Below are 25,178 nucleotides of genomic sequence, written 5' to 3' on the forward strand. Positions count from 1 at the left end.
AGAATGGTGTCACAAAACCCCTTTGGAATGTCATACTGAAAACCAGATCATACCAGGCTAGCTGTAGGGTTGATCTTCTTAGTTTCAACTTTCTTCTCTGCAGTTAACTTGCTCACTGATTGCTGAGCCACTTTAATTCTGAAACACAGAAAAGGCATCATTAGATTTGATGAAATGAAAGGTTCTGCTTGGTATATACTTTGTAAGAAGTTTCACCGGTCACTATTTTTAAGGTATATTGGCCCTACAAACTACTATTTCTATTTAAAGGCACTTAATAAACTAAGAAAAGTGGACCAAAGTACATTTTCAAATGAAGAAAATCAAAAGCAAAAGGACTGTATTGCTCCCTGAAAATGTCATTGGGGAAATAATTTATCTGTTCTCCCAGGATACGGATTTTATGGAGTATCTTTCCCAGCAAAAACGCTGTGCTATCAAGGCAAAAAGATCCCTCTCTGAAATAAAAGAGCTAGCTGGCTTAATCTGTCATACACACAGAATATACTATTTTATCAGACCATCTGCCAGGCTACACGTTATATTTCCTCTGAAAACCTTGAAATGAAAGCATCTGCCAGTTTTTTGTTAATGTTTTCTGTGTTGCTTTAAATGGAATTGACTGACCAGCCTCACTGATGTGGCAATAGGAGGTACAAGAGGTTCTTGTCTCAGGGTAGTTAAAGCTGTCTTGTATACAGCTCAAGACTAGTCTGCCAAAAGTACTGTAGAGAAAAGTGAAAGAAGGACACATCTGATTCCTCTGCTTCTTGCCTTTTGCTCTCAGAGTCTTGCCTACAAGAACTCTTCTTTCTCTGGGCATTTAACAAGAAGAACCCAATGAGGAGCTTAAACAGGAGGAAAAGGAGAAACAGAATTAAAGAAAAAGGGACTTGACTCTCCTTGTACGGACTGGAATGTGCATAGGAAATTATGTGCTAAACAGTGATAAAAAGGACAGAAAATTTTTGGCCCTCCTAATAGAGGACCTGTCCAGTACTAAGTGCCTCTATAACACTGATGGTACATACAGCTACTTTATAATTCTGTACACAAAATGCAAAAGGAAGGAGGTTGGGAGTGAATTTTTTCAAGCAAGAAGAACTCAGCAAATTAATTTCCAGTAATGTACACCAAGTCAGTCTAAAAGCAGCACATTTATTGGCACTCTAGAACTGAAAAATTCTACTTTCTTCTCCTATTTAACTTTTTCCACTGGCAGAAATAATTGCTATGGCCAGTCAAAAAAAATTTAAAATACCATGTCCAGTTCAAACCACTTTTGACACACTCAATTTTTGAGGAATTTTGGAAGAAAAGCAAAAAGGAAAGTGGATTATAGCTGCAATTATTGGTGCGTACTTCCTTGCTGTAACACTAGCAGCAAGCTGGATTCTTTTTAAAATACAGACTACATTCATAAGTTCATGATTGTCTTTATCAGTGTTGGAAACAAAAAATTTATTCTCTACGTATTTTAAAAGTGTCTACTGGATAGTTGCTGTTGGTCTCACTTTCCAGCACTTAAAAAGAACAGGCAACAGTTACACCACTAAACTCAACTCATTTGCAACAGTGTTCAGCTGCAGCATTGATTCAAGCTGTAACTATGCCCTCAAATACCCACATATGAAATTATTATTCTTTTCACTTTTTAAATACAGCTGGTGCATTTTTAGAACTTAATTAAGTGTTCCCTGTTTGTACATGTAAACAACTACGTAACAACACACCATTCCATCTTTTTATTTTAAAAAATAAATGTGTGTTAATCTGCACAGTTTACTTAATGCTGGATGACTGCACCCACTGGGCAGCATGCTATTCCTCACAGCTACAATGTTTATGCAAAGATGATGATGGATTTCAAGACAGTTTTCAGGCTCAGCAGAATCACACCAACTGACCAGCTTCTAAACTCTTCCCTATTTTGAGCACATTTTCTATTTCATCACCTCTTTAGTTCTGGAAGTGTTTTCAAATAGTTTTTACATGTCTGGAGTCCACACTTTCATCCAAAGGGAGAATTGCTGGGATCACAAACTTAGACTTAAAAAGAAAATGATGCCTGCCACTGACCGAGCTCTGTGTATTTTATGGCATATTTTCACTATTCCTTGGAAACCTGGATTTTTAAAAATAGAATGAAAGATGGGGACAAACTTTAAGCAGGGTCTATTGCAAAAGGAAAAGGGGTAATGGTTTTAAATTAAAAGGTCTGTTTAGATTAGGTGTAAGGAAGAAGGTTTTTACAATGAATCAAGCCCTGAGATGCAGGGCCACAGTCTACAGCTCACAGTGACAAGTGCAGTTTTGGACAGAGTGCACTGGAGAGGACAAAGAGACTAGAAGGGATGATAGAGAAGCTGAGAGACAAGAGACAAGGGTGACTGCATGCTGGAACAGGTTGTCCAGAGAGGCTGGGGAGTCTCCCTCACTGGAGAGGTTCAAGAACTGTCTGGACGCAATCCTGTGCCATGTGCTCCAGGGTGACCCTGTCTGAGCACGGAGGCTGGACTGGGTGCCACTGTGGGTCCAACCTGACCAATGGGCTAACTCAGCAAGCAATCACAAGCCTGAAACATTATGGAATGCAGGTCACTTAAGCCTTCAAATCTGATGAGCTGCAACATGGATGTGCTCAAAAGAAAAGTTGTTCTCCATCAACTGTGATCAAAACAAGTCTATACACCTTAATTAATAAAGAAGACATGGTGTAAAATGGAGCAGTACTGCACACTAGCATGCAATATGGAAAATACTGAATTATATGTATTATATATAATTACATGTATTTTTAAATAAGAGAAACACGACTCCAATAGTCCGTATGTATCCTTACAATAATCAATGGGAATGCAATCGGCTTTTTTCTGCCTCTATGTGGTGTCTTCCCCTGTAAATTGCATAAAAGCCAAGCCTCTCAAATTAGAAGTTATTAGTGAAAAATAAAGACATTCTTTTTCTTTAAAATTATTTTAATTTTGTACCTAGGGATGCAGAAAACTAATATAGGCAGTGTGAACTGGCACTGTCCACCCTCGGAATTTCCCCAGTTAGGAAAACCAGAATCCCATGTAAACAAACCAATTCACATACTCATGCTCTGGCTCTGTTATTGTGTCACAACAGAGACTAAATTATCTGGTTCTCTCTCAGTTCCTCAATAATCTGGAAAATCCATTATTTTCCACTTCTACAGTTCCTTTCATGCAGCTGGTGAGTTATATGGATAGCTGTGGGTTAGGAAATAGCTTGGAATGACAGTTCTGTGCCACCTGAGCTTCCCATGACTAGAACTTTAAACTTGTCCCATAAAACTGGTTTGGCATAAGGAAATGTTGTGTAAACAAAATTTCAGACATGGGTGAAAATGAACAAGTGGAGGTAGCTACAGTCAACATCAACAGTTCAATCTAGAGCCAAGCTGCATACCCAGTCCAGATCCTTAATGCAGCTGAACAGTGACTTCCCTTAGGACTATGAAAAATCCTCAGAGTTCAAATTCCTTTCATGTATGAAATGCCTTTCTACTCTCCTATTCCTGTGTGCAGCTCATAAACTAAACCTTAAGTCACAGCTCCTGTTACCCCATGAAATTTAACAGGTCAGGTTTCAGTATCAAAATTTTAGAAGGCAGAGGTTTGTGTATTACCTGGCCTGGCAGATGATTTCACAGAGTACTCAACTAGCTTTAAAATTAGGAGCCTTATACCAGACTATGAAGTTTGAACATTACCACTTCTGTGTTGTACAATACGATTGCCTATTAAGCCTTCAGGCCTAAATCTTCTGGAAAGACCTTGGTCATTACTGATCAAATCTTTAGATTGCATTTAGAATAAATGTTTCATACAGTAAAATGTATGTTGGCAGTGGATGTTGTCATCAAACCTCAAATTGCCTATAAATTTGATATGTTTCTTTTTTTTCTGGATGTACTGATAGTGGTTTATCTATGAAGTTATCTACAAAGTAATGAGACATTTTATCTCTGTAGTCACAAGGACGAAAATTATTATTATTTTTTTTTTTTTAATTTAGGAAAGATGATGCAAAAGAAGAACCAATAGGAAGAGAAGGGCTACAGAGCAAAAATATACTTCAGTCCATCTGAGATGGCCAGTGGCAGATATTTAGGAGTATGTAAAGGGAGCCAAAGCCTACAGTGATAATTCTCAGAATACTTTTGCAGCTGGATTTCTAATATAATTTTGTATTGTCACCATTTAGAAGCAATACAAGCTTTTGCCATCCGTGATATCTTGTGACAAAGTATTTCTGTTTTCAAGATGAAATATATAATTCTGTTCATAAAATAGTGATCATGTCTTCTCCAGCTATTGAGACAAATTTTGGTTCTGTTTTTGATTTCTGAATTCTGACCTATTTGTATGCATACTCAATCTACAAGAGATTACTTCATCCAGTACAGTAACCATTGTAGCAATCTTATCATTGTAAGAATCAACAGTGAGTTAAATTAAGAGCAGCAATTTTTTTCCTATTTTAATGATTTCATATTTAAAGGGCAACAGGCATAAACACATTATTATAATCTTTTGTCACATTTATTTTTCAAAATATAATCACAAGAAGCTTCAAACTGCTAGTATTTCTTCTGTATTTATACTTTTTCCTTATTTCAGACTTGCCTAGGATGTCCTCTTAAAATATAATTTAACTTATCTTGAATGCTTTAATTGATTTATGGATGGGCACTCATATATATATATATGTATAATGGATTTAAGTTGTTTCTAGTTATTTTTGTCCTGAATCCATAGACATGTCCACTGTAGATAAAATTAGTAGTTTAAGAAAAGGAAGTAACAGTGAAAATATCTGCAATCTACTTAGCTGTAAGTGCTTAATTACCAAAAAAATCTAACTTTTTAGTTTTCAATTCAGTTATCTTCTCAACATTTCATAAACAGCAAAAAGCATAAAAGCAGGTGATGTACCTGAATGCTTACACATTGTAAATTACGAAGCTGTCAACAATACAACTGGATTTTGATTCAAAATAGCACAATATAAAATGTTTCCAACATTTGGTGCACTTAGATTATGCTGTTTGTCACAGATGATGTGATTGCCAAAGCAAATTTTATTTCAACATACTTAAATTCTGGTATTGAAGAGAAAGTAAACTGTCATCATATTTGTAAGAGGCATATGGTTTGGAAAATTGTTTTCATTTTATCCCTATAGTCATTTATATATCATATCATCATATATCATATCATATCATATCATATCATATCATATCATATCATATCATCATAGTTTCTTATTTATCTGTAACTCTGTCTTGCATTCCTAAATAATGTCAAATTTTGTCCAGGAAAGAGACGATGACTCAACTATATTTTGCAGACAGCTAATTTATTTTCATGGTTAGGTTAAATTCAGGGCAGCTCAGCTGAAGTGTTTCCTTTACTTTAAGAAAAAGTCTCATTGAGATCTCATTACAGCTGTGTTACATTTGGGAGCCAAGAAGCTTTAGACGAAACAGGCTCTTTACAGTTGATATTGTCATTTAGTTAAAGACATCACTCTTTTTTCCTGAAATTCAGAGATTTTAAATTTGTTTGTCATACAATGCAAGGTAGTTAATTTGGGATATGAAATTTTATATCCCATAGATTTTAGATATTTTGACCTATTTTTACCACTATTAAGTTTAACCTAATACATTTTTTATTATTTCTTTGATTAATGGTAAAATTATAATTAGATTTTTAAGTTTATGTGTCATATTTCTTGAGAGACAAATTACAATCCACTATTAACATTCCTATATGAATGTAAAGAATTAGGTAATTCTACACATTTTACATTGGGCTTCCTCAGCTCCTGAAGAATTTGAAAGGTAATCCAATCGGAAACGTGTTCACATAATGATATCAATGCCTCAGTTTCAGAACCCAAGTTTGCAATTACTGACTTACATTGATGTTTCTTCCTCTTTACAACTTCCTTCAAATAAAAATAAGGGTTCACAATAGAAATGTTTTCTTTCGTTTTTTTAAAATTAAGCTGCAGTCTTTAAAAATGCACAACAAATAGTGCATCCAATTAATTAGGCAGTTAAGGAAGACAGCTGTCCATTCCTGTCATTCTAAGGTTTTTAGTTACCAATGTGCACAATGACTCTGCACTTGCTTTCAAACTTTTTTTGGACAGCAGTTCAACTGTTAGTTTCATACTTTGTTAAACAGGACACTTAAATGATCAAGACTTTACAAGACATTTTCAGGTGATGAAAAAAGCTTTTCCACCATTCTAATCTATTGATTTCACTATGTTCTTTTTTTCAGTAACACAATGGAGAACCATTTAGAATGATGAAAGCAGCTCTTCTGTCATTTTAATTTACTATTTACACAAGGGTCCTCACTTTAACAGCTCATCATCTTGATGAATCACCCAAATTTTGAATGTAAAGGACAACGAATTGTCCTTTTGAAAGTAAGAATACAGAAATAATTTGAAGTGAGCTCTGAAAAACAGTCAATATTACCCTGAAAGTGTCAGCACTTAGAAGTGTTACAGTAACTGCTATTCTGTGCTCTACTGGTACTGCTTTACATTGAACAGGAATAACGGCATCTGTCAGAGGAACTGATGATGTATTTGTTCAGTCGAACTGATGATGTATTTGTCCTGTGTTTTTATTTGTAGATTTGACTGACACAGCTATTAAACTACAAGAAATTCTCACCTCACCTGAGTATGAAAGCACAGAATACAGCAGCTTACTTACAAAGATTTATTGATTATTGTATTAAGGCAGTTAAGAAGCTATGTACTGTTAAAGCATAAGGCATTTTAAATCGATTTACTTAAAGGGATCATTGTGTACCATTAGCAAGGCGCTAATTACATAAAAAGGAAAGGATGTACGGTCTGGATTTTTTTTTTCCTTGGGTAGTTAATTTCTATTCCTCGTAACTGCTTTTGGAATAAAAATAAGTTATGATTCAGCAGAAAATATATCCCTGAGATGATCTTTATCACAACCATAGCAACGTGCTTGGGACTTTTTATTTTGTACAGTTTTTAACATGTAAACCAAATTTGTGTATTGATTTAGATACAAGGAAATAAAAGATTCTTTGTAAATGTTTGCAGTTGTTGTTTCCAAAATCAATCAATAAATGGTATAAAAAGCTACAACTTTCAAGTGTTTTAAAATGCTAAGATCTACAAAACAATGCTGACAAGGCTGATAATTGAGCATTCATAACTTCTACATCTAGTCCTTCAAAAAATCTACTTTATATGAACCTGCAAGCCCCACTGATTTGAAGTAAAATGAAAAATATAAGTTTAAATTACTGTATTACCTTTGCTTGTTCTTTTAAAGCCATGTTAATCTAACTCTCTGTCAATTTGGAATAAGCACCTGGATTTAAATTTCATGCTGAAAGAAATAGCTGCATTCTTTTCCAAAGAATGACTACATTACCACTCTAGGCCTTTTCAAATTGTAATATGCTGAGCAAGATGAGCTTGCAATAGAATTACTTTTTTGGTGTAAAAGATTGTAAGTTTCTTTAAGAAAATCAAGAAAATAATTGAAGGTTTTAGGTTTTTGGGTTCTTTTACTCTAACTAATAAAATCAGGAGACTGTTGTGAGATCTAGCGGCAAGTAGTTTGATGTCCTCAGCAGGACACCGAAAGTCAGAAGTAGTGCTGTAAATTCAGTGTGGGGCTTCGACACTATGCTAAGTGTGGCCTGAATCTCTGGGGCTTCCCTTTGATGCAAGTGCAGTATATTAACTGGAAAAGCATTCACTTTTATTTGTCTGTACTGTCTGCGACAGCAATATCGCCTCATTTAGGCTAGTTCAACATGAAAATGCACAGAGAAGCAATCTGTTATAAATTAGCACAGCTCTCCTTTCATTTTACTAGCTAGTAATTGGAAGGGGTTACAAAAGTGTAATTTATCAGATTATATGTGTTTATCTTTTTGTGGGGACAGCATGCCTTTGGTGAATTTTCCTACACACCCTGAGGGAATAATCTTTCCTTGATGTCCATTAGATCTGAAAGAAAACAATGACGCCTGTGAAATATAGGAGTATAATTTGTTGGGTTTGAGAAGCAGCAGTTTCCCAGACATCTAAAATGGTATTAATGACTTTATTAGAACCTTACCGTTCCTTGGAAATGCTTTTGCTCTCTCGTTTCCAAATGGTCTTGAAGTCACTGCAGAATTCGTACCACACCGTGAAAACGTAGTTTGGTGTGATCTCCTTCTCGCCAGGCTTTGGCTTTATCCCAAAGTATCCCACTGTTTCTTCAAAGCTGCAAGGGAGGGGGAAAGAAAAAAATCTAGTCACCACCTAAGCCCACTGGGGAAACAGTTTCTCTGATTTAGTAGTCAAGGCTGGTAATTACCATAACTTCTCCTTAGCCTTGGAAATTACAGCAGCAATTCATGCTAAGTGTAACTAACCTTCCAACACCCACCTCTTTTCCAGGAGGATAACTTACAGATGCACAGGCCACCATAGAGATCTGTCACGCTGGCAAATCATGGGCATTCAATTACAACATGAAAAACTTAACTTCTTGCATTACAGGAAATGCTGTAATATAGTTATTTATTTTATTCTGCTGCACTCCATGAAGATCTTATTCTCCCATTTATCTTTACTGAAGGACTATAGAAGAGTCACACTTCAAGTCAGGAAAAAGTCTCTAGGTTTGGTTGAAAACAATATAGTATTTAGGGAGAATTGGGAGTAGCAACAACCAAGCCACAGAGAGTGCCAATAGCAGTTTTGCAGAAGTTTTACTGAAAATAATTTCCTTCCACATGTGTCATTAAACAATTAATTTTACAAAAATACACTGCCAGTATTTTAATGCTTTTAAAAATATTTTAAAATGTGGCTCTTACTGAATTGCTATACAGCTGGGTATTTTCATTATCATTCATTCATTCATTCATTCATTCATTTTTATTGCAAGACAATACTTACAAGAGCATTTCAACTGATTGTGCATTTTTAATCTTTATGGCATTGCTTTGTATAGATAAAATGGAGTAATCCACATGACTAGGTACTTATATAAATAAAAATATGTTCACTTTTGTTAAAGTTGAATCACTTTTCTCTGCAAAGTAGATGCAACAATCCTGAAACATTTGGTGATATTTGTTAAAAATAATGCTATAATTTAAAAGCAAAATAAAAACATATTTAAAAATAAGTAATATTTCTTGGAACAATAATTTTTTTTAATCAGAAGAAAGCTATATTCTTCTTTAGAGTTGCAAATAGGTTCTAAATCTAAACACAGAAAATCTTGAAAAATCTTGAAAATAAATAATTTTGAAGACCTGTAAGGAGTCTCCAAACATTCATCACTTGTTACACGAGCCACAGATGGAACTTTGGCATCTTTCATTTATGCATTTGCATAGTTCACACTCCATGTCTTCATATGGAAATACCAAGGCTAGGCTCAAGCCTTTTGAATTAATTTGAAATTAAAGCTCTTTAGCTAGGCTTGAAGAATATAAAGTATCCATCAAAAACTACAGATGTTACCCCTCCAAAATACAGCAATATATACTCCAGGCGCTTTACAAAGAAGCTTGGATTTTAGCCACACGAACCAATACACTCTGGGTTTTTCTTTTTGATACTTTAAAGATAGAAACCATGCTGTACAATATCCTCTGATGTTCAAGGTAAGCAATTAAAATAATAGGTTTTTTTAATCCTCATGTGTGATAACCTTAATTTTTATATTTCTTATCAGGTTTTGCATGAAACATTTAACTACATTTCAAGTTCATTGATGATCCATATTTAAAGAATGAACTATGTGTGTATAAGGCTGTAACATTGAATTAATGGTCCTTGTAGAGACACTATGAGGAGAAGAATCAATCAGTCAATCTGATACAGCTTTAAATGTCTGTGTAAAACATTTTGGTTTTCAAACTCTAAAAATATGAAAACACCTTAGTCATAATTACATGGTTAAAACCATTTATGTCTGCTGGGCAATGTAATTTGCATTACATTCACTTGGGCCAAATACTCCTCAGGTGTTCATAGCACTTTGGTACAGCTGAGCCAAGGGCAGCAAGAACAGAGACACTTCCCAGGTTTGCTTCATGAAACAGCAGCCCTAGGAACATTGTGCACTCTTCTAACCTAACAGAAGCCTTCACCATCCCAGCTGGAGTGTAAAGAGATGGGATCCTGAAATCCTGCACAGTCTCGCTCTGCCTTCATCCTGACACTTCTCATCCTCATCCCAAAACCCAAACTCTGTGTTGGACAACTAATTCCCCAAGTCATCTGCAAATTGGGTGCAGTTCAATACTCTGGAGAGTCTATTCTATTCTAGAAAGGCTACAAAGCAGGTAGAATACAAGGGAGCCTTGTGCCAAGGAAGTCAGGTTTGCAGCTAAGTAGAGCCAGTCAGACACTTGAAATGAGGATGTAAAGCCCCATTTGACATCAACCAGTTGTTCAGCCAGTATTTAGGCATCTTCTACAAGCAGACAGGAACAGTCCACCTAAGACTTGAACTGCATTTAGGAAATGCCTCTTATCTCCCTCTTCCTGACTGCCCAGGAAAACTAACCAAGGTGTCTCAGGTGGAGTGAGTATCGTCTGGGAAAAGTACAATTAAAATGCAAATTACCACAGATCCGCTTTCAGTGACCAGGAAGAAAAAATATTGATAGGAAGTTAAAATCAATTTACCCCAGTTTATTTATAGCAGGTCCATAGCTAAGATGGATGCTTCACTCTCACAAAACTATAATTTGGCAAACAAAATGCATTAGCAGTATTAACTTGATGAATATTTTACTATCCATCTATAAATCAATTTATCTCACTCTTTCCATGCTTTGACTCCTTTGGCCTAAATGAGACACAACTATTCAGGCAATAAAAGCATTGGGATTTCAATGGCTTCTTAGGCAACTGAGTGCTGTACACTAAGTGCTAAAATGTTCAGTGATGAGGAAATATATTTTTATGTCATAAAGTAGTTAATCAGTTATTTATCTGTTCTGTAAAACCCCCATTCAATTCAATGCTGATAATAATCAAAACCTCAAACACAGTACACTGTGTGGATAAAAATGAAGTTTTTCCTGGAAGATTTTACATAGGAATTTTTCAGAAAATATATTACTTCTTTGAAATACATATCCTTTTTCTTATTTAATCACTTTGATCACAATAAACAGTTAAAAAGCACTAGTAAAAAGGTTACCATTTTTGAGCATTTTCCAAACTGTTCTCTTCTTTTTTCCGTTCTTCTTTAGCTGCCAATGAAAAACATTTTAAACGTATAAATTACTGTCTTACTGTTTTAGAGATCCTAAAGATCAAACATCTCTTATTTTCAAAACTGTATAGTTTGCATAGTATAATAAAAATGGCAAATACTTGCTAATTTTCTATTTTTATTTATTTCTTGCCTTCAACAAATGTTTCTACCGGACCAGTAAAGTATAGTGGACTTGAAAAGTAATTTTAAATCCATATTATAATATATAATATTAGGTATTACTTGAATAAAATGTAAATAATTAAACTTCATTTTCAGATTTTTTAAAAAAGAAAATAATTTAAGTTGTGTTTGTTTCTTTATTGTTGCATGCCAGAGCTTAAAAATTTAAATGTACTTCTGCAGGATAAATGACTGGAAGTCCAATTGGAATTGAACAGGTACCAAACACAGTTAACACCAACTGCTCCACAGAGCTTTTACATTTTGTTCTGGAAGCTCAGAAGTGAAAACACATGTAGTAGATTTTAAATGTATGGCATGTACATGATTTTTTTTGAAAAATCATCCAAGAGTTTGAAATATGGTTAGTGAATCTGAGCCCCTCTATTGCAGAATGCTCACATGAACTATTTAAAAGGATTTGATTTTCAAAAGATAGGCATAATCTACTGCTGAAAATGTTTCCTGACCTGGATACTCAAAGCAAAACCATTAGTTTATGTTGATCAAGTCCTACATAGAGACTGCATACACAGAACAGCAACTTCAGCACCAGTAGAATACTACAAATGTAAAATAATACTATTGTGCAAAAGTTATTCCTACTCCACATTAAAACAACCCTGTAAGTGGTGATGTTAATATAAACAGAATTCAGACACTTTCTTATACAAAGATGAAGAACTTTATCTTTTTGCATCTCAGTTTATATGACTGCCTGGTTGAAATACAGTTACAAACTTGAGTTCACAGACAAGGAAATTGAGAAACTGGCCCTGAATGACTCAATTTCATTATAAGGCTACTGACAAAGAGGTTTGGACTATGATAGTTTAAAATGAAAAAAAAATTACTGCTTCAGCACGTTTGCTGTTAACAAAACAAGTTAATTTCAACTCATACGTTTCCCTACATTGGAGATATTTATTCCTATTATTTCAATATGGTCAATGTTGTGTGCCCTTTGCAAGGAAAGCAATTAATTCTATACAAATAGGTTCTCCACCTCAAATCTTAGCAAGACAGCTGCAAGTGAAATATATAGGGCAGCTCTGATTTATTGCATCCATCTCAGGGTCCCAAAATTTTGCCTGAAGTTAACCAAATGTACTTATTTCTTTATTTTCATTTTATACCATTAAAAATAGAAAACCTAGATTGGAATTCCAATAATTCATAATGATATAAAATTAACTACATAAGTGAACTTAGTATAAAATTTTACAGTTCATTATTACATTAATAATTTATTTGTCGTTGTCGAGGAGATGAAAAATTAAGTAAGGCAAATTTCCCAACACAGCCACATTCCCGGTTACAATAGAAACAATATCTTCAGGTCCCCATGCATGAAACACAGTAGCTAACAAGGACAACATGTTTATACATTTATAGTTAGGTGGCAAGACCTGATACATTGTTTTTAATCTTTCAAGAACAGGGTAAGGAAAGATAGTGGAAAGAAGTTTTCATTTTTTATACAAAGCAAAGAAAAAAGAGGTGACTTTTAGGAAGAAACATACACAGTTTACATTAATATAACAGTGCTTGTATTTGTGTACCAATAAAAGGGAAAATAGGAAGGAAGAAAATAGCTGTATTATATGGCAAACAATATTTTCTGTATTTTTAACTTTAAACATGTCCACCCAGGAATTGTTTAAAAGCATTTATTTGAAATTTAGATGTTGAGACTTGTTAAGAAAATGAACAACTCTGTATAACAAATTCTATAACGTGTAAGACACGAAACCAGAGCAATTATCTTCTCTTCCATAAAATTACGAATTTTCCACTCAAAATTTATAGTACCCTGCTCGTTTTCTCCCCCTCCACAACCTGCAATGACTAGCACAATCAATATAGTCAGTATAGGTTTCCATGCACAATATACTTTCCTCAGCAGAGTCTTCGAGGCCCCATAGTCAAGGTATCAATCCTTGTCTTAATTTGTGGAGCTACTGAAGGCAATTCAAATGAATTGCATAAATGAAAGAACTTATTTCTTTTTATTTCTCTTGCAACACCATGTTTGCTTGCATAGGACTTACTTACTTTTTGCAGAAGTGGAATGATGTAATCCTGTCACCTTCAGACCACGTGTTTGATTTTATTTTCATCAAGTTAAGAATATATTAACAGTCATATCAGACTGGCACAGGGGTTCATCCAGCCTAATATCCAGCCCCTGGCAGGTACTGAAACAGGTGCTCAGTTAGAATTATGGACCAGGACAAACACACTTCCCCTGAGTGTACTCTCTGCCTCAGATTCTGTAGTTCATACAAAAGGTTTCCTGGATTGAATTACATTGTAATGTAATTCTCAATAGATTCTCCTTCAAGAGCTTGCTCATTCTTTGCTCAAGCTGTTACAAGCTTTTGAACTTCCACAACCTGATGTGGCAAGTGTTCTATAGCCCAACTATATGCAGCACATTTTGTTTGTTTTGAAATGGACACCTGGTATCACTCTTGTATCAGAGAAAACCTGACTGCAGTAAACATTGAAATACAGTGTCTGTTAGCATGAGCTTTTTGATTTGGTTTGCAGGTAAGTTTTGGTGCTTGTAAACTGATTTCCATTAGGAGGAAACTAAACAGGAAGCTACACAGCAAATGCACACCAATATTTAATAGGGACAAAATGGACCAAAGTACCATTTGGGCCTTCAGAAATCTTTGAACACATGAGGTGGATTATTTATGAATTTGCTTTATGAATCAGATTTTGTGATGACTTCCTTTTACTGAAATGCAGAAGTCAATATGAAGATTCACCATCCTCTAACAGTTTAAAAAATTAAATAGTATTAGAGTGAAATGGTAAAAAAATCCTCCAATTCATTCTTTCTCTGTATGCTACTTGCTGAGGATGGAAGAGAACATGAAACACTACTTTTAAAATGATAAATTGCCAGAAAATATTTTTTTATCAGGTCTAATGTATGCACAACAGCTTCCAGTTACTACAGAACCAATACCTCTTCATGCATCAGGCTACTATGAAATAGATCTCTACAGAACAAAGGGAAGAAAATACTGGATACCAGCACAGACTGAAAATTGAGAAGGTCAGTAACTGATAGAGGCAAGCAGAGAATGCACTAAGAAAAGTGTAGAGAAAGACAAAGAAAGAAAAATGGGTAGCTGTAACTACACAAAAATCTCTCAGCTACTTCTGCCCCTCTAGTGAAAATTTTAACACTCATCGAGTCTGACTGGATACATTTTCTGGTATTTCTCTCTGACCTTAAATGTATGAATGCATATAAGAAGGATAATTCACTGAAGCATATTGATCTAGTTGCACACATTAGAGCTTTTATTTTTCAGTACTTTACTACTTTAAGAATTAGAAGATCTGATGTATAAAGGTTTTAAAAATTTCCTTAGAATTTTGGAGCAGTGACAATCTTCAAAATTACAAGAAAACTGCAACAACCAGCTGTTAGGATGGAGATATCAGAACTCTCAATTTTATATTCCAAGGTCAAGTTCCTGTGATTCAAAAATAAATGCTTCAAGAACTCTAAGAGACTTCTTTGCAAATTATAGTGTTTTCTGCATAGGAAAACACCACCCTAAAACAAGGTATTTGTTGCTTTTTGGGTTTTTTTTCCTTGAGGAGGGAGATATGTCCTTTCTGACTTGTGTCTTCCAATCAATCACAGTAAGATTAACACAGAATCTATGGTAAGACATGGACTAAAAAAAACCCCAACCAAAACCCAACCTTAAAAGCAAACAACAAAATCAACCAACCAACCAAAACAAAACCCCTACTGACATTCCTCTTGGAACTTCATAAAGCCTGGACAGAGACTGTTGAAACAGTGACAAAAGGTTGTTATGACATTTCTAGTCTCACAGGAAGCTACCTTCCTCATTAGTCAAAACTAAAACCTCTTCGGTAGGCATGTTGAAATGTAGTCAAAACATGAGCCCCATCCTAGAAACATACTAACCCATTATTTAATGGCTGAGGAAGAAAAGTATACCCCCAGAGAGGTTCAGCTGGGTTATCTTTTCCCAAAGCGAGAAAAGTCACATTCTATCACATTATCAAGTTAGGAGAACAAGCAACAATTGATCTTATCTTTTCAGTCTTTGTAGAGCATGAACCATGCTTTGGAAGCATTATCACCATTTGAAAACAGAGATCCAAATCTCTTATTAATCAAGTATTATCATTGCTGATATACTTGGTTATCAGAAATTGAACCCAGAAGGCTCCCAGGATAGAAGTGTAGTAGATCTATTTCCACCCTCAAGTACAATTTTCATGGAAAAGAAATTGTTTAATAACCCTGTTTAATCAGGGACATTGGAGAGTGAAAAAAAAATAACCTCAAAGGTGTCCTGGGTGGGTAAAATGACCACAGAGGAACATCAAAAGCTCTACAGTTATACAGTTATTGTGTTTCTGAACAAAATTCTTGACTACCAGCATACTACACTATAGTAATACAACAACCAGTAGGATTGGAGCAGGATTGGAGCAGGATGAAATAAGTCTTTTTTGGTTTTGAATTAAATAGATCTGTTTACACTGAAAATTTTTGAACAGATTTAATTTTTAGGAAATCCTTGACTCAAGCCATATTGGCCTAAAAGTAGCAGCATGCACTTGCTAGCACATGGCATTTCTTTTAGCAGCAAAGAACTACCATAAGCAACTGAAACCCTTGGGTTTAGCAATCTGAACCTCTTCCCAAGGATTGCTATTTTAAATTATTGTGGGTTAACTGTGGCCAGTAGCTATGCACCCCGCAACCACTCACTCACTGTTCCCCTTTCCCCCTCAGTCAGATAGAGGAGAGAACAGCAAGAGCAAAAGTGAGAAAAACTTATGGGTCAAGACAAACATAGTTCAATACATGAAGGGGAACAAAAAACTGAAGTGATGCAAGGGCAGAGTCAGGCCTAGCCATTTTTGGAGCAATACTACCTCTCTCCCAAAATCCCTTCCTCTCCTTTTTCATTGCTGAGCATGACATTACATGCATGGAATGCTGCATTTGAGTCAGTTGTGACCCCTTCCAATTCTTGCCCACCCTGGCCAAGCACTGAGAGGACAGAGTGAGACAAAGAGAAAGCTCTGACAATGTGCAAGTGCTGCTCAACAACAGCCAAAACACTCCTGTACTATCAGTACTGTTTCAGGCACAAATCCAAACCCCACCCCATACCAGCTGATATGAGGAGTACTAACTCCATCCCAGCTGGACCCAGTACAACAGCACACAGCCACACAGAACAACCATACAGCCATAGAGACGAATCCTAAGATTTAGACAAATTTGATAACTTGGCTGTTTAAATACATAATAATCAAGACTATAGCTATTTTTTTTGGTAGTAGAGGTATCCAACAACTTGATCCAACATGTTAAACAATCTGCAGTTTTCAATGCAGTATGAAGCTTTATTGTTTTTGCTGATGATAGCAAAGCCAACAGCATATAGCTAACAATTCATAAAAGTGTTCATAAGTATCATCAACACCCATTTAATCTTTTTATTCTTAGTGTAATCACACTGTCTAGAAAAAGACTGGGTTCTACAAAATAGGCCATGAATAGGATACATTTAAAAATTAAAAAATAATTTATATTATATAACATGTGAAATAGTATTTTAAACCTAACACTGCCAGAATTTCCTTTCTTGAAATGATAACTTTAAAGGAATGGAAATAAAGTTAACAGCATATTTCAAACAAATTTTAAAATGTCAAGTGAAAATAAACAAGTATTAACAAAAATCCACATATGAATGCAAAAGTATGTAGAATCAGAAAATTATTGTCTTAATTTTCCTTGGTTTTTTTCATTATCACACTGGAAATATATTGTCTTTTAAAAACATGGTTTGACCAACAAGAGTGAGTCTGGTGCTCAGTATGAAAACTGGGGCCTTGGAATTGTTAAAGACATGGAAAATAATTTTCTAATTTAGTGTCTTATGCTACTAGGATGATATTTTCCATTCCATAAAGACTGAATCTAATTTTAGAATTGTTTTACTTTTTGAAAACATATTGTATGATAAAGAATTTAGCAGCACAGGGTATAAAAGGCCTCAGAAATTAGGTACTCATAGTAAAAATCAATTTTGCAGTTTCAGATATTTATACTTTTAATTCTAATTATTGAGCAATTTTTCTCAATAATCCTAAATTTTTCACAAATGATGGTGTTTCAAAAATTCTAGAGGAGTTCTGAATCCTGATCCAGGAAGACGTATTCTGAAGAAACATCTATCCTTCTAGAGCTATACATAAACATAAACATAGGACTGAATTTTGTCCTACTTCTGCATTATTATATTGAGCTACTTCCAACAGAATCCTGAATTTTGAGAAAAAGTACTACTTTTAATTTAGTTGTAAACAAAAGAATTCTTATTACTTAGTTGATTTCAGACATAAACATAGCAATCATGAGAGAATACATTCCATGTAAAACATTTTATGTTTTTTTTGTTGTTGTACTGTACTAAATTTCAAATTTGAACATGAGTGCAAATTATTTCACACAGTCCACCATTCTCATGCTGGAGCTTTTTTGTCTTATAAAAAAATTGAATTTCATAAATAGTGAAAAAACTTGTATGTTCTATACAATGCTTCTTAGCAAATAATTTTCTAATATGTATTACCTGATAAACTGCCTTTAGCCAGTCACTAACTTCTAATTGGAAGGTTTTATGAAGTCAGGGAATTCAAGAGACAGACTGGAAATTCTATGTAATTATTTGATTGTACAATTAATATGGTTTTCTATTACATTGCAAAAAAAATCCCCAAATAAAACAGTCCTATGCCCATTAAGAGATTGTTCTTCTATTCTGTCAGTTAAACAAGAAGGTCTGGAAGAATGGAATCAATGAAACTTGGGTCTACTGTGGGTCTGTACTTTAGTTAGTTCCCAGATGGATTCATTAATGTTTAATTACGGGGTGAGTTCATGATACAGCCTTGCTCTCCCTGGAAGGCTAATAGGGTCACTCTTGTCTATTTAGCCACGTATTTTTATTGAGATTTTAAGAGCTTAATATCTCAGGATCTCTAACCTTGTCACATTTGGTCAAAATTGGAAAATGCATTAAAAATTATTGGCAGGGGAATAATCAACAAGCAGTGTGATCACATGAGCCTTGTTTCTTTTATCTCTTCTTTAAATTAAAATATATCACATTTTTAACACGGAATTTGGATATGCCATTTCTTTTTAGATGGTTTAAAATCTTAAATCCTTTCAAAACAATCTTCAGAACACTTGCTGCCATGAGGTCTTAATCACCCTTCCCTGAAACAGTTCTCACAAGTTTATTTTCCTCTGCAGTGGTACAAAAGTTTTTTTTAACTAAGAAACCCACATCCAATGATGTGAATGTATAAATGTTACTACAGCCCGAAGAGTCTCTGTGCAGTCTTGGAAAGTTTCTTAACAAACAAGTATACCACAAGTTATCAGGAATATAAGTTGTCAACCTGTATCTTAGGTATGTATCAAGAAATAAATAATGTCTACCATATAGAAATGGTTAAATATTAGATTCAGTATTTTTAATGTTACAAAAACGTAACAAATTACAGATGCACACACACAGACACACAATACCAGCAGAACATGCTCAAGCAACACATTCAAGAAAGTGTTTATTATCATAGGTAATAAAAAACCTAGGAAATTATGTTTTCTTTTAAAAGTGATAATGCTGTCTATAAATGTGCCAGAACAAAGTGTTGAAGGTCATTTTACCAGAGCATTAAAACTAACATGAAAAAAACAAAGTTATATTTATTTTCATAAATTCTTCTGTTTCTTATAATGTATGTTTCCTAGTATGATGCCTCTATTGTATTTTGTGAAAGACGAATTTTAAACTAAAAGAACTATTTTTAAACAAAAAGACAATTTTTAAACTAAAACAAAATTAACTTCCATGCAAAAGAGTAATTTTTTCATTAAAACTAGGACTAACACTAGTCTTATTTTCCTGTATTCTGCAGGCATCAATTACAAGAGTTAGCATTAAATTTTTTAATTTTTTAAACTCAATTAAATTATTTGAAACTCCATTCTGTTAAAATGTAACCAAGACATTAACCCCACATTCTCCCACATTTGGTATTCCAGATAATAACTATTTTTTAAAGCGCATCAGTACTTAAAGACTAGAGAGATATATATTATAACTCTACTTTCTTTTTAATAAACTCCTATATTATTGTGCTTTAATTCCAAGATTAATCTCTGACTAAATGTATCTAAACAGTTTACGGAATTGAAAAATTAGTTCTAATCCTTTCAAACAGAACAAGGTTAAATCCAATCTGTTCTGTGTCTGCGAAAACGAACTATCCAGATTATCTGAAACTTCAATCTCTTTCTGTAAATTTTGAAGATTGGCCCATTCTTATACCAAAGACAGTATTTTTAAATAGTTGAATGATTATTAAAAGCCAGTAAGAAGTAGGTCATCTCAAAAAAAAGAGTACTATTGAAGGAAAAGATTAATTTGATGGTGAACCAACTGCTAATCTGTTGGCGAAAGAATGAATAATAAACTAATTGAAATAAAAGAATGAATAATTATACAAATATAATTAAACTAATTTCAGAAAAGCTTTGTGAAATTTGCAGCCTGAAAAGTTTGAGGAGAGAAAATCCACAGCAATGCCTCCTCCTGTGGAATGATAACAATGATTTATGAAGCTCAAGTTATTTCTGCTGATTGAGCTCAGTCAAGATTGGTTTCACATGATCAGCTAAAGTACAGAAATCCATGATGTGTAGTGGCCCCACATGGTTGAGCACACTAGGACATGCTCTTCTAGGTGATCCTAACGTTGGGGGTGGGGGGGTTAAAGGCTGCTGCTTTGTTTTCCTTACATTTTCCCCTCATTAGGATACACTGCTCCTGCAAAGTTAGCCACTTCTGGTGGTCGGGAGCAAAGTCTCATTGTAAATGCACAGCAGGATAGTGGCAAAGCTGAGATTAATTCTCCATAGATTTATATAGACCTTTCTCACTGTTGATTGCTTGTACTGTTTCAAAGGTGCGTATGTTGCCTTTTTTATTGCTGGTTACTGACTTTATTCCAGCATATGGTGGTTGGCGCCATGACACAAAGTGAACATTTTATACTAGAATTAAAGTGGATTTTTGACAGTTTCTGTCAGAAAGTTCAGAGCAAAGAATTTGTGAGACAAGATTTATTGCATATTTTATATGGGACACATCTGTTTCTTTGCTATGTTTCTCTTTAAACAAAAAAATAGCAATGAAGTTTCTTTAAGAAACAAAGGCTGTCAATAAAAAGCATGAACAGAAAAACTACATTACTGAGAATGAATTTAATCATTCTGACCTTCTAAAAATGTGTTGCTTGGAAGTATGACAATCACCTTTCCCTTTTTATTCAGCCATATAGACAGCATAGATTTTCAACTACACAGCTACCCATATTTGAGGGTAAATAAAATAAAAATGAAAATCAAATTAAATCTAAGTATTGAGATTGGATATTTGCATTTAAAAGTGAGGTGAAATATTAAGGTAGATTTTGCCTATTTTTTTAGCATCTGTGACTGCATTTTAATGATGTGAAATGTGTCAAATAAACACCTCTTTTTCTGAAAATGTCTTATGAAACTGTGGATCAATTATAAGAAGATATACAGCAAACTTCTCCACACTTATCTATTAATATCACTAAATCTGATATAGTTTGGTCTCTGAATTTAGTCTTCTTAACACCTGAATTAAAACTGAATTTGAAGAACACCTAGCAGGTTCTCGTTTAAGAACAAAAATTGTGCACATTAAACAAGAAAGTAAAATTCCTTCAATAAAACTCTAAATTTTTTACCAACAGCAATACTGTTTATAAAGGTTCATACTTAGTGTAAAACCCTAATATTCAGTTTGAGAAACATGAAGTTTAAACAGTAGAATCAAACAAGAATAAAAATAAAGAAAATATATTGCTCAAAAATCAATATGCTTTTATGAAAAGGCATGGGTGTCATTACTTCTAATTAAAGAAAACAACAATAGAAAAATCCCTTCTGTTGAACTACATAAATTCTAATCAAATAGCTATGAAATACAGTTAAAAATATTTAGAGGCTCAATAATTTCTCAAAAAAACCCAACTGTAATTTCCTCTACAAATTAACAAATATTTGTCAAATTATTTCATATTTCCAATGCATTAATTCTTGTTTTAACTCAAAGATTTTCTAGAAGTTCAATTTATGTAGGAAAATTTATCTAGCTACTAGCTTGAAAATCCTGTAATTTGAAATAAAATGTAAAAAAGAGGCAAACTTGCACCTGGAGTATTTCTCCTTCTTACCACAAATAAAATGCAGGATACTAACATTAAAAAGTATTTTTTTAGGATTATTTTAATGATGTTTTTACAAGAAACACAAAACTGCATTCAAATACAAGGCACTGATATTTTTTTGAGCTTGTCTTCTTTGTGATAAACACGTAGAAGAATATATTTGAAAATAACATCTCTCAATTTCTGAATAAAAACCTGCAAACCCACTATTCTCCTCATGGGGAGATCTTGGGAAAAGTAAAGCATGTGTGACACATTAGTCAGGTCATTTAATTCATTCCTTGAAAGTACTCGAAAACAACCATGATGAGAAATATTAGAGTGTATACAAAAAAAAGAAAAATAAAAATCTCCTGTTAGCCTAATTTAAGACTGGGAAAATAACAAGAGTTAATACTGCATCTACCTGATCTACCTGCATCAAATACTTAAAGGGCAATTTACTTTAAAAAAATTTCAAAAATGTATTTCCAATAAATTTATTGGAAATATATTTTTTTTAATTTGAAAAGAAACTTTAAATCCTGAGAAAATTTAATTAATTTGCAACAAAACCAAACCAGTATCAAATTCCATTACAATGAAAAATGACTGAAATTTAAAAGGAAGAACAGTCAAGGAAGAACAGTCAAAGAACCATTATTTCAAACAGATATCACAGAATTAGTTCTCCTAATTAAACCTGGGGACTCTCAGTTCCTGGAACTGCCCAACATGTAAGAATTCCTGATGCGTAAAGATTAATAATTAACACACACCGTATCCAATTCTACTTCAAGTCAGTGGTGGGTCCTTTGTGCAAAATTGAAATTAAGGAAACACACTCTACACATTGCTGATAACTCCATAGATAATCAAACCAAGCAGTTTTTTCTTTCAGCATTATACTCTTTAACGTCTGAAGATTTCTGCTTGGCCAGAGAAGATATACCATCGTGTCTGGTCAGGTATCCCTGCCTGTCTAGGGCACCAGGAACCTCTGTAAAACCACATTCTGTTCCAGAGATGGCAACACTTAATGGAGAGAACTTTCTGACTGTAAGACATTTCAAAGATTAAAGACTTTATACACATGCTTTGTACAGTTATGTTGTGAAGTCAGTTCAGAAGCTGAAGTCCTTAAATAATATTTTTAGACACTTTTGAAATGGTCAGCTTGGGACAACATTTCGATAGTTGAAAAATTCTGATGGCAAAAAGTTTGAATTGATTTACATGCCATGTTAGAAGTATTGTTCCAATAAATTTCATACATACATCTCTTAAGAGAAATAAAACTTCTGATTTCTCCACCTCACTCAAGGCGTTCAAAAGCATGATAAAGGTTCTACACAGGAAAAAGGTAAATTTTTAAATATCTTGCCCTGGCATTTGAAGTATTTAGGCACAAAAATATCAGAGAAGTTTCAGGAAAGGTTGAATGATGACCTGAAATCAGACTCTTTTTTACATTTTGAAGAAGTCTGTCTTTAATCACAGCTGTAATCTTACAATACTGTATTATCCATATGGTTTTACTCTGTCATTCCTCAATTTTGAGAGCTTAGTAGTAACCTGGTGCTTTGTCCTTTAACTAGCTTGAAATTTCTGGTAACTGCCCTATGAACATTGTGATTATTATTTTTGTTCTCAAAACAATGGTCCATCCTGTTCAACAGGATTTACCTGTTCTTATTGCTTAAAAAGGAAATCGGAGTTCACACCATAAAGGAATCTAATCCAGAGAGCTTCAATTTCTTGATGAAATTTTCAGCATCTAGTATTTTTGTCAATCATACTCAAAAACATTAAAATAGGATATTCATGTGCTTGCACAGGTCCAAAAAATAATTGAGAAAAAAGTATTAACAGACCAGAATTACAGAAGTCTACAGAGAAATTCCACATAATTGCATACCAGATTAAGCCTGCTACTGTCATAATCAATTCATATTATATGGTGCACTGAAGGGTATTTCCAGGCTTAGTGGTGTGGAATTACAGAGCACAGGGACAAACTCAAGATGAGAGTGACCAGTGTGATGTTAGGTACTGGGGTCTTTTGAAATCAAGTGTGTTTGGGCCTTTCATCATTTAAGTGTGGAAATCCCTTCTATCCAATCCTTTCCAATTCTTGACTGCTCTTTCCTGGCAGTAGTATTTTTCATATATGTGAATAACTGCTCATAGGTTATATAATCTAAAGTGATACATCAGTGAGTATCTTTATTTCCTGCAATGAAGCTTTGACAGAGATTTAAATTCTATTAGTTCACTGACTTTGAATATCAGAACATGAAGACACAAAAAGAAAAGAAGATATATAGGACATCACGCAGGAAATTCCTAAGAATATAGTGAAAAAAAGAAAAGCCTAATAGGAACCCTGTGAAAAGCCAATATATATAACCTAGGTTCTGTTGTCTCTAAGTCTACGATAAAGAAAATGGAAGAAATCCAGTAGAATTTAACAGAAAATACAGGTTACAATGAGAATTTAATGAGGATGTTGAACTCCAGATAGCTGATAGTGGTTATAGTAATGGCATCAGTAACTCTAGGAATAGATTTTACAACTATCATATGCATAATTTTGTATTAAATCACGGGTATTAACACTAACATTCATGATATCACTCAGCTGCTATTAACAGGAAATCCTTCTCTATCATGACATGCCAGTGACTTTGTAACAGCCACGGTAATTCAGCATACCACAATCAAATTGAAAGGAAGTTGCAAGGAACTGTTTCCCATAGGAGATTCCCTCCTTGTTTTCTAAGAGGAGATGACATTCAATTTTCAATTACCAGTTATTTTAAATTACATTCATAATACACATTATAATACTGTGTAACCTTTCAAATTCTATAGTAAGTCATGATATAGTAAAACTGGTTATAGTAATTTGATGTATATCTGTTTAAAAAACAGTAAATTGAAAGCTTCCTGAAAAGTCATAGCTGTAATTAACACCAATTTTCAGGACTTTGATGTTGATAAGTCCTCTGGTAGTGTGGGAGACAATACTCATTTCAGAGCAAATTCTTGTTCTTTGAATCAGTTCATTGTCAATATTGCATTACTTAGGAGGCATATGGATGCAATCACATTCCAGGACAACTAACTTGGTGTCTTATGGACTGAGGCTATTGTCTAACCCTACAATCTCAGAGTACCACAGCAATAAGGTTCTGTGCTTTGCAGACTCATGCCAACTTATGTAAATCACTCTTTCATCTGTTTAAATATGACAATCTTTTGAGTGATGAAAACAGTTATGTCTGTCACAAAGTTTGAAAGATTAAAGTAATTCTGCTGCTGGCAT

General features: G+C 34.1%; 1 protein-coding gene across 6 annotated transcripts in view; it reads right to left on the bottom strand.

Moving 5' to 3' along the window:
- Positions 1-25,178, bottom strand: part of FMN1 (formin 1) — a 178,523-nt gene that overhangs the window by 9,890 nt on the left and 143,455 nt on the right. For all 6 annotated transcript variants that reach the window (XM_033062175.1, XM_033062173.1, XM_033062176.2 and 3 more), the window contains 3 exons: positions 11,267-11,318; positions 8,171-8,320; positions 54-138 (listed from right to left, as the gene is read on the bottom strand). In XM_033062175.1, coding sequence (XP_032918066.1) covers positions 54-138; positions 8,171-8,320; positions 11,267-11,318 — 287 coding nt within the window. The remainder of the gene's footprint in view (positions 1-53; positions 139-8,170; positions 8,321-11,266; positions 11,319-25,178) is intronic.

This window comes from Catharus ustulatus, chromosome 6 (assembly GCF_009819885.2).
Source record: "Catharus ustulatus isolate bCatUst1 chromosome 6, bCatUst1.pri.v2, whole genome shotgun sequence".
In the NCBI taxonomy this organism is placed as follows: domain Eukaryota; kingdom Metazoa; phylum Chordata; class Aves; order Passeriformes; family Turdidae; genus Catharus; species Catharus ustulatus.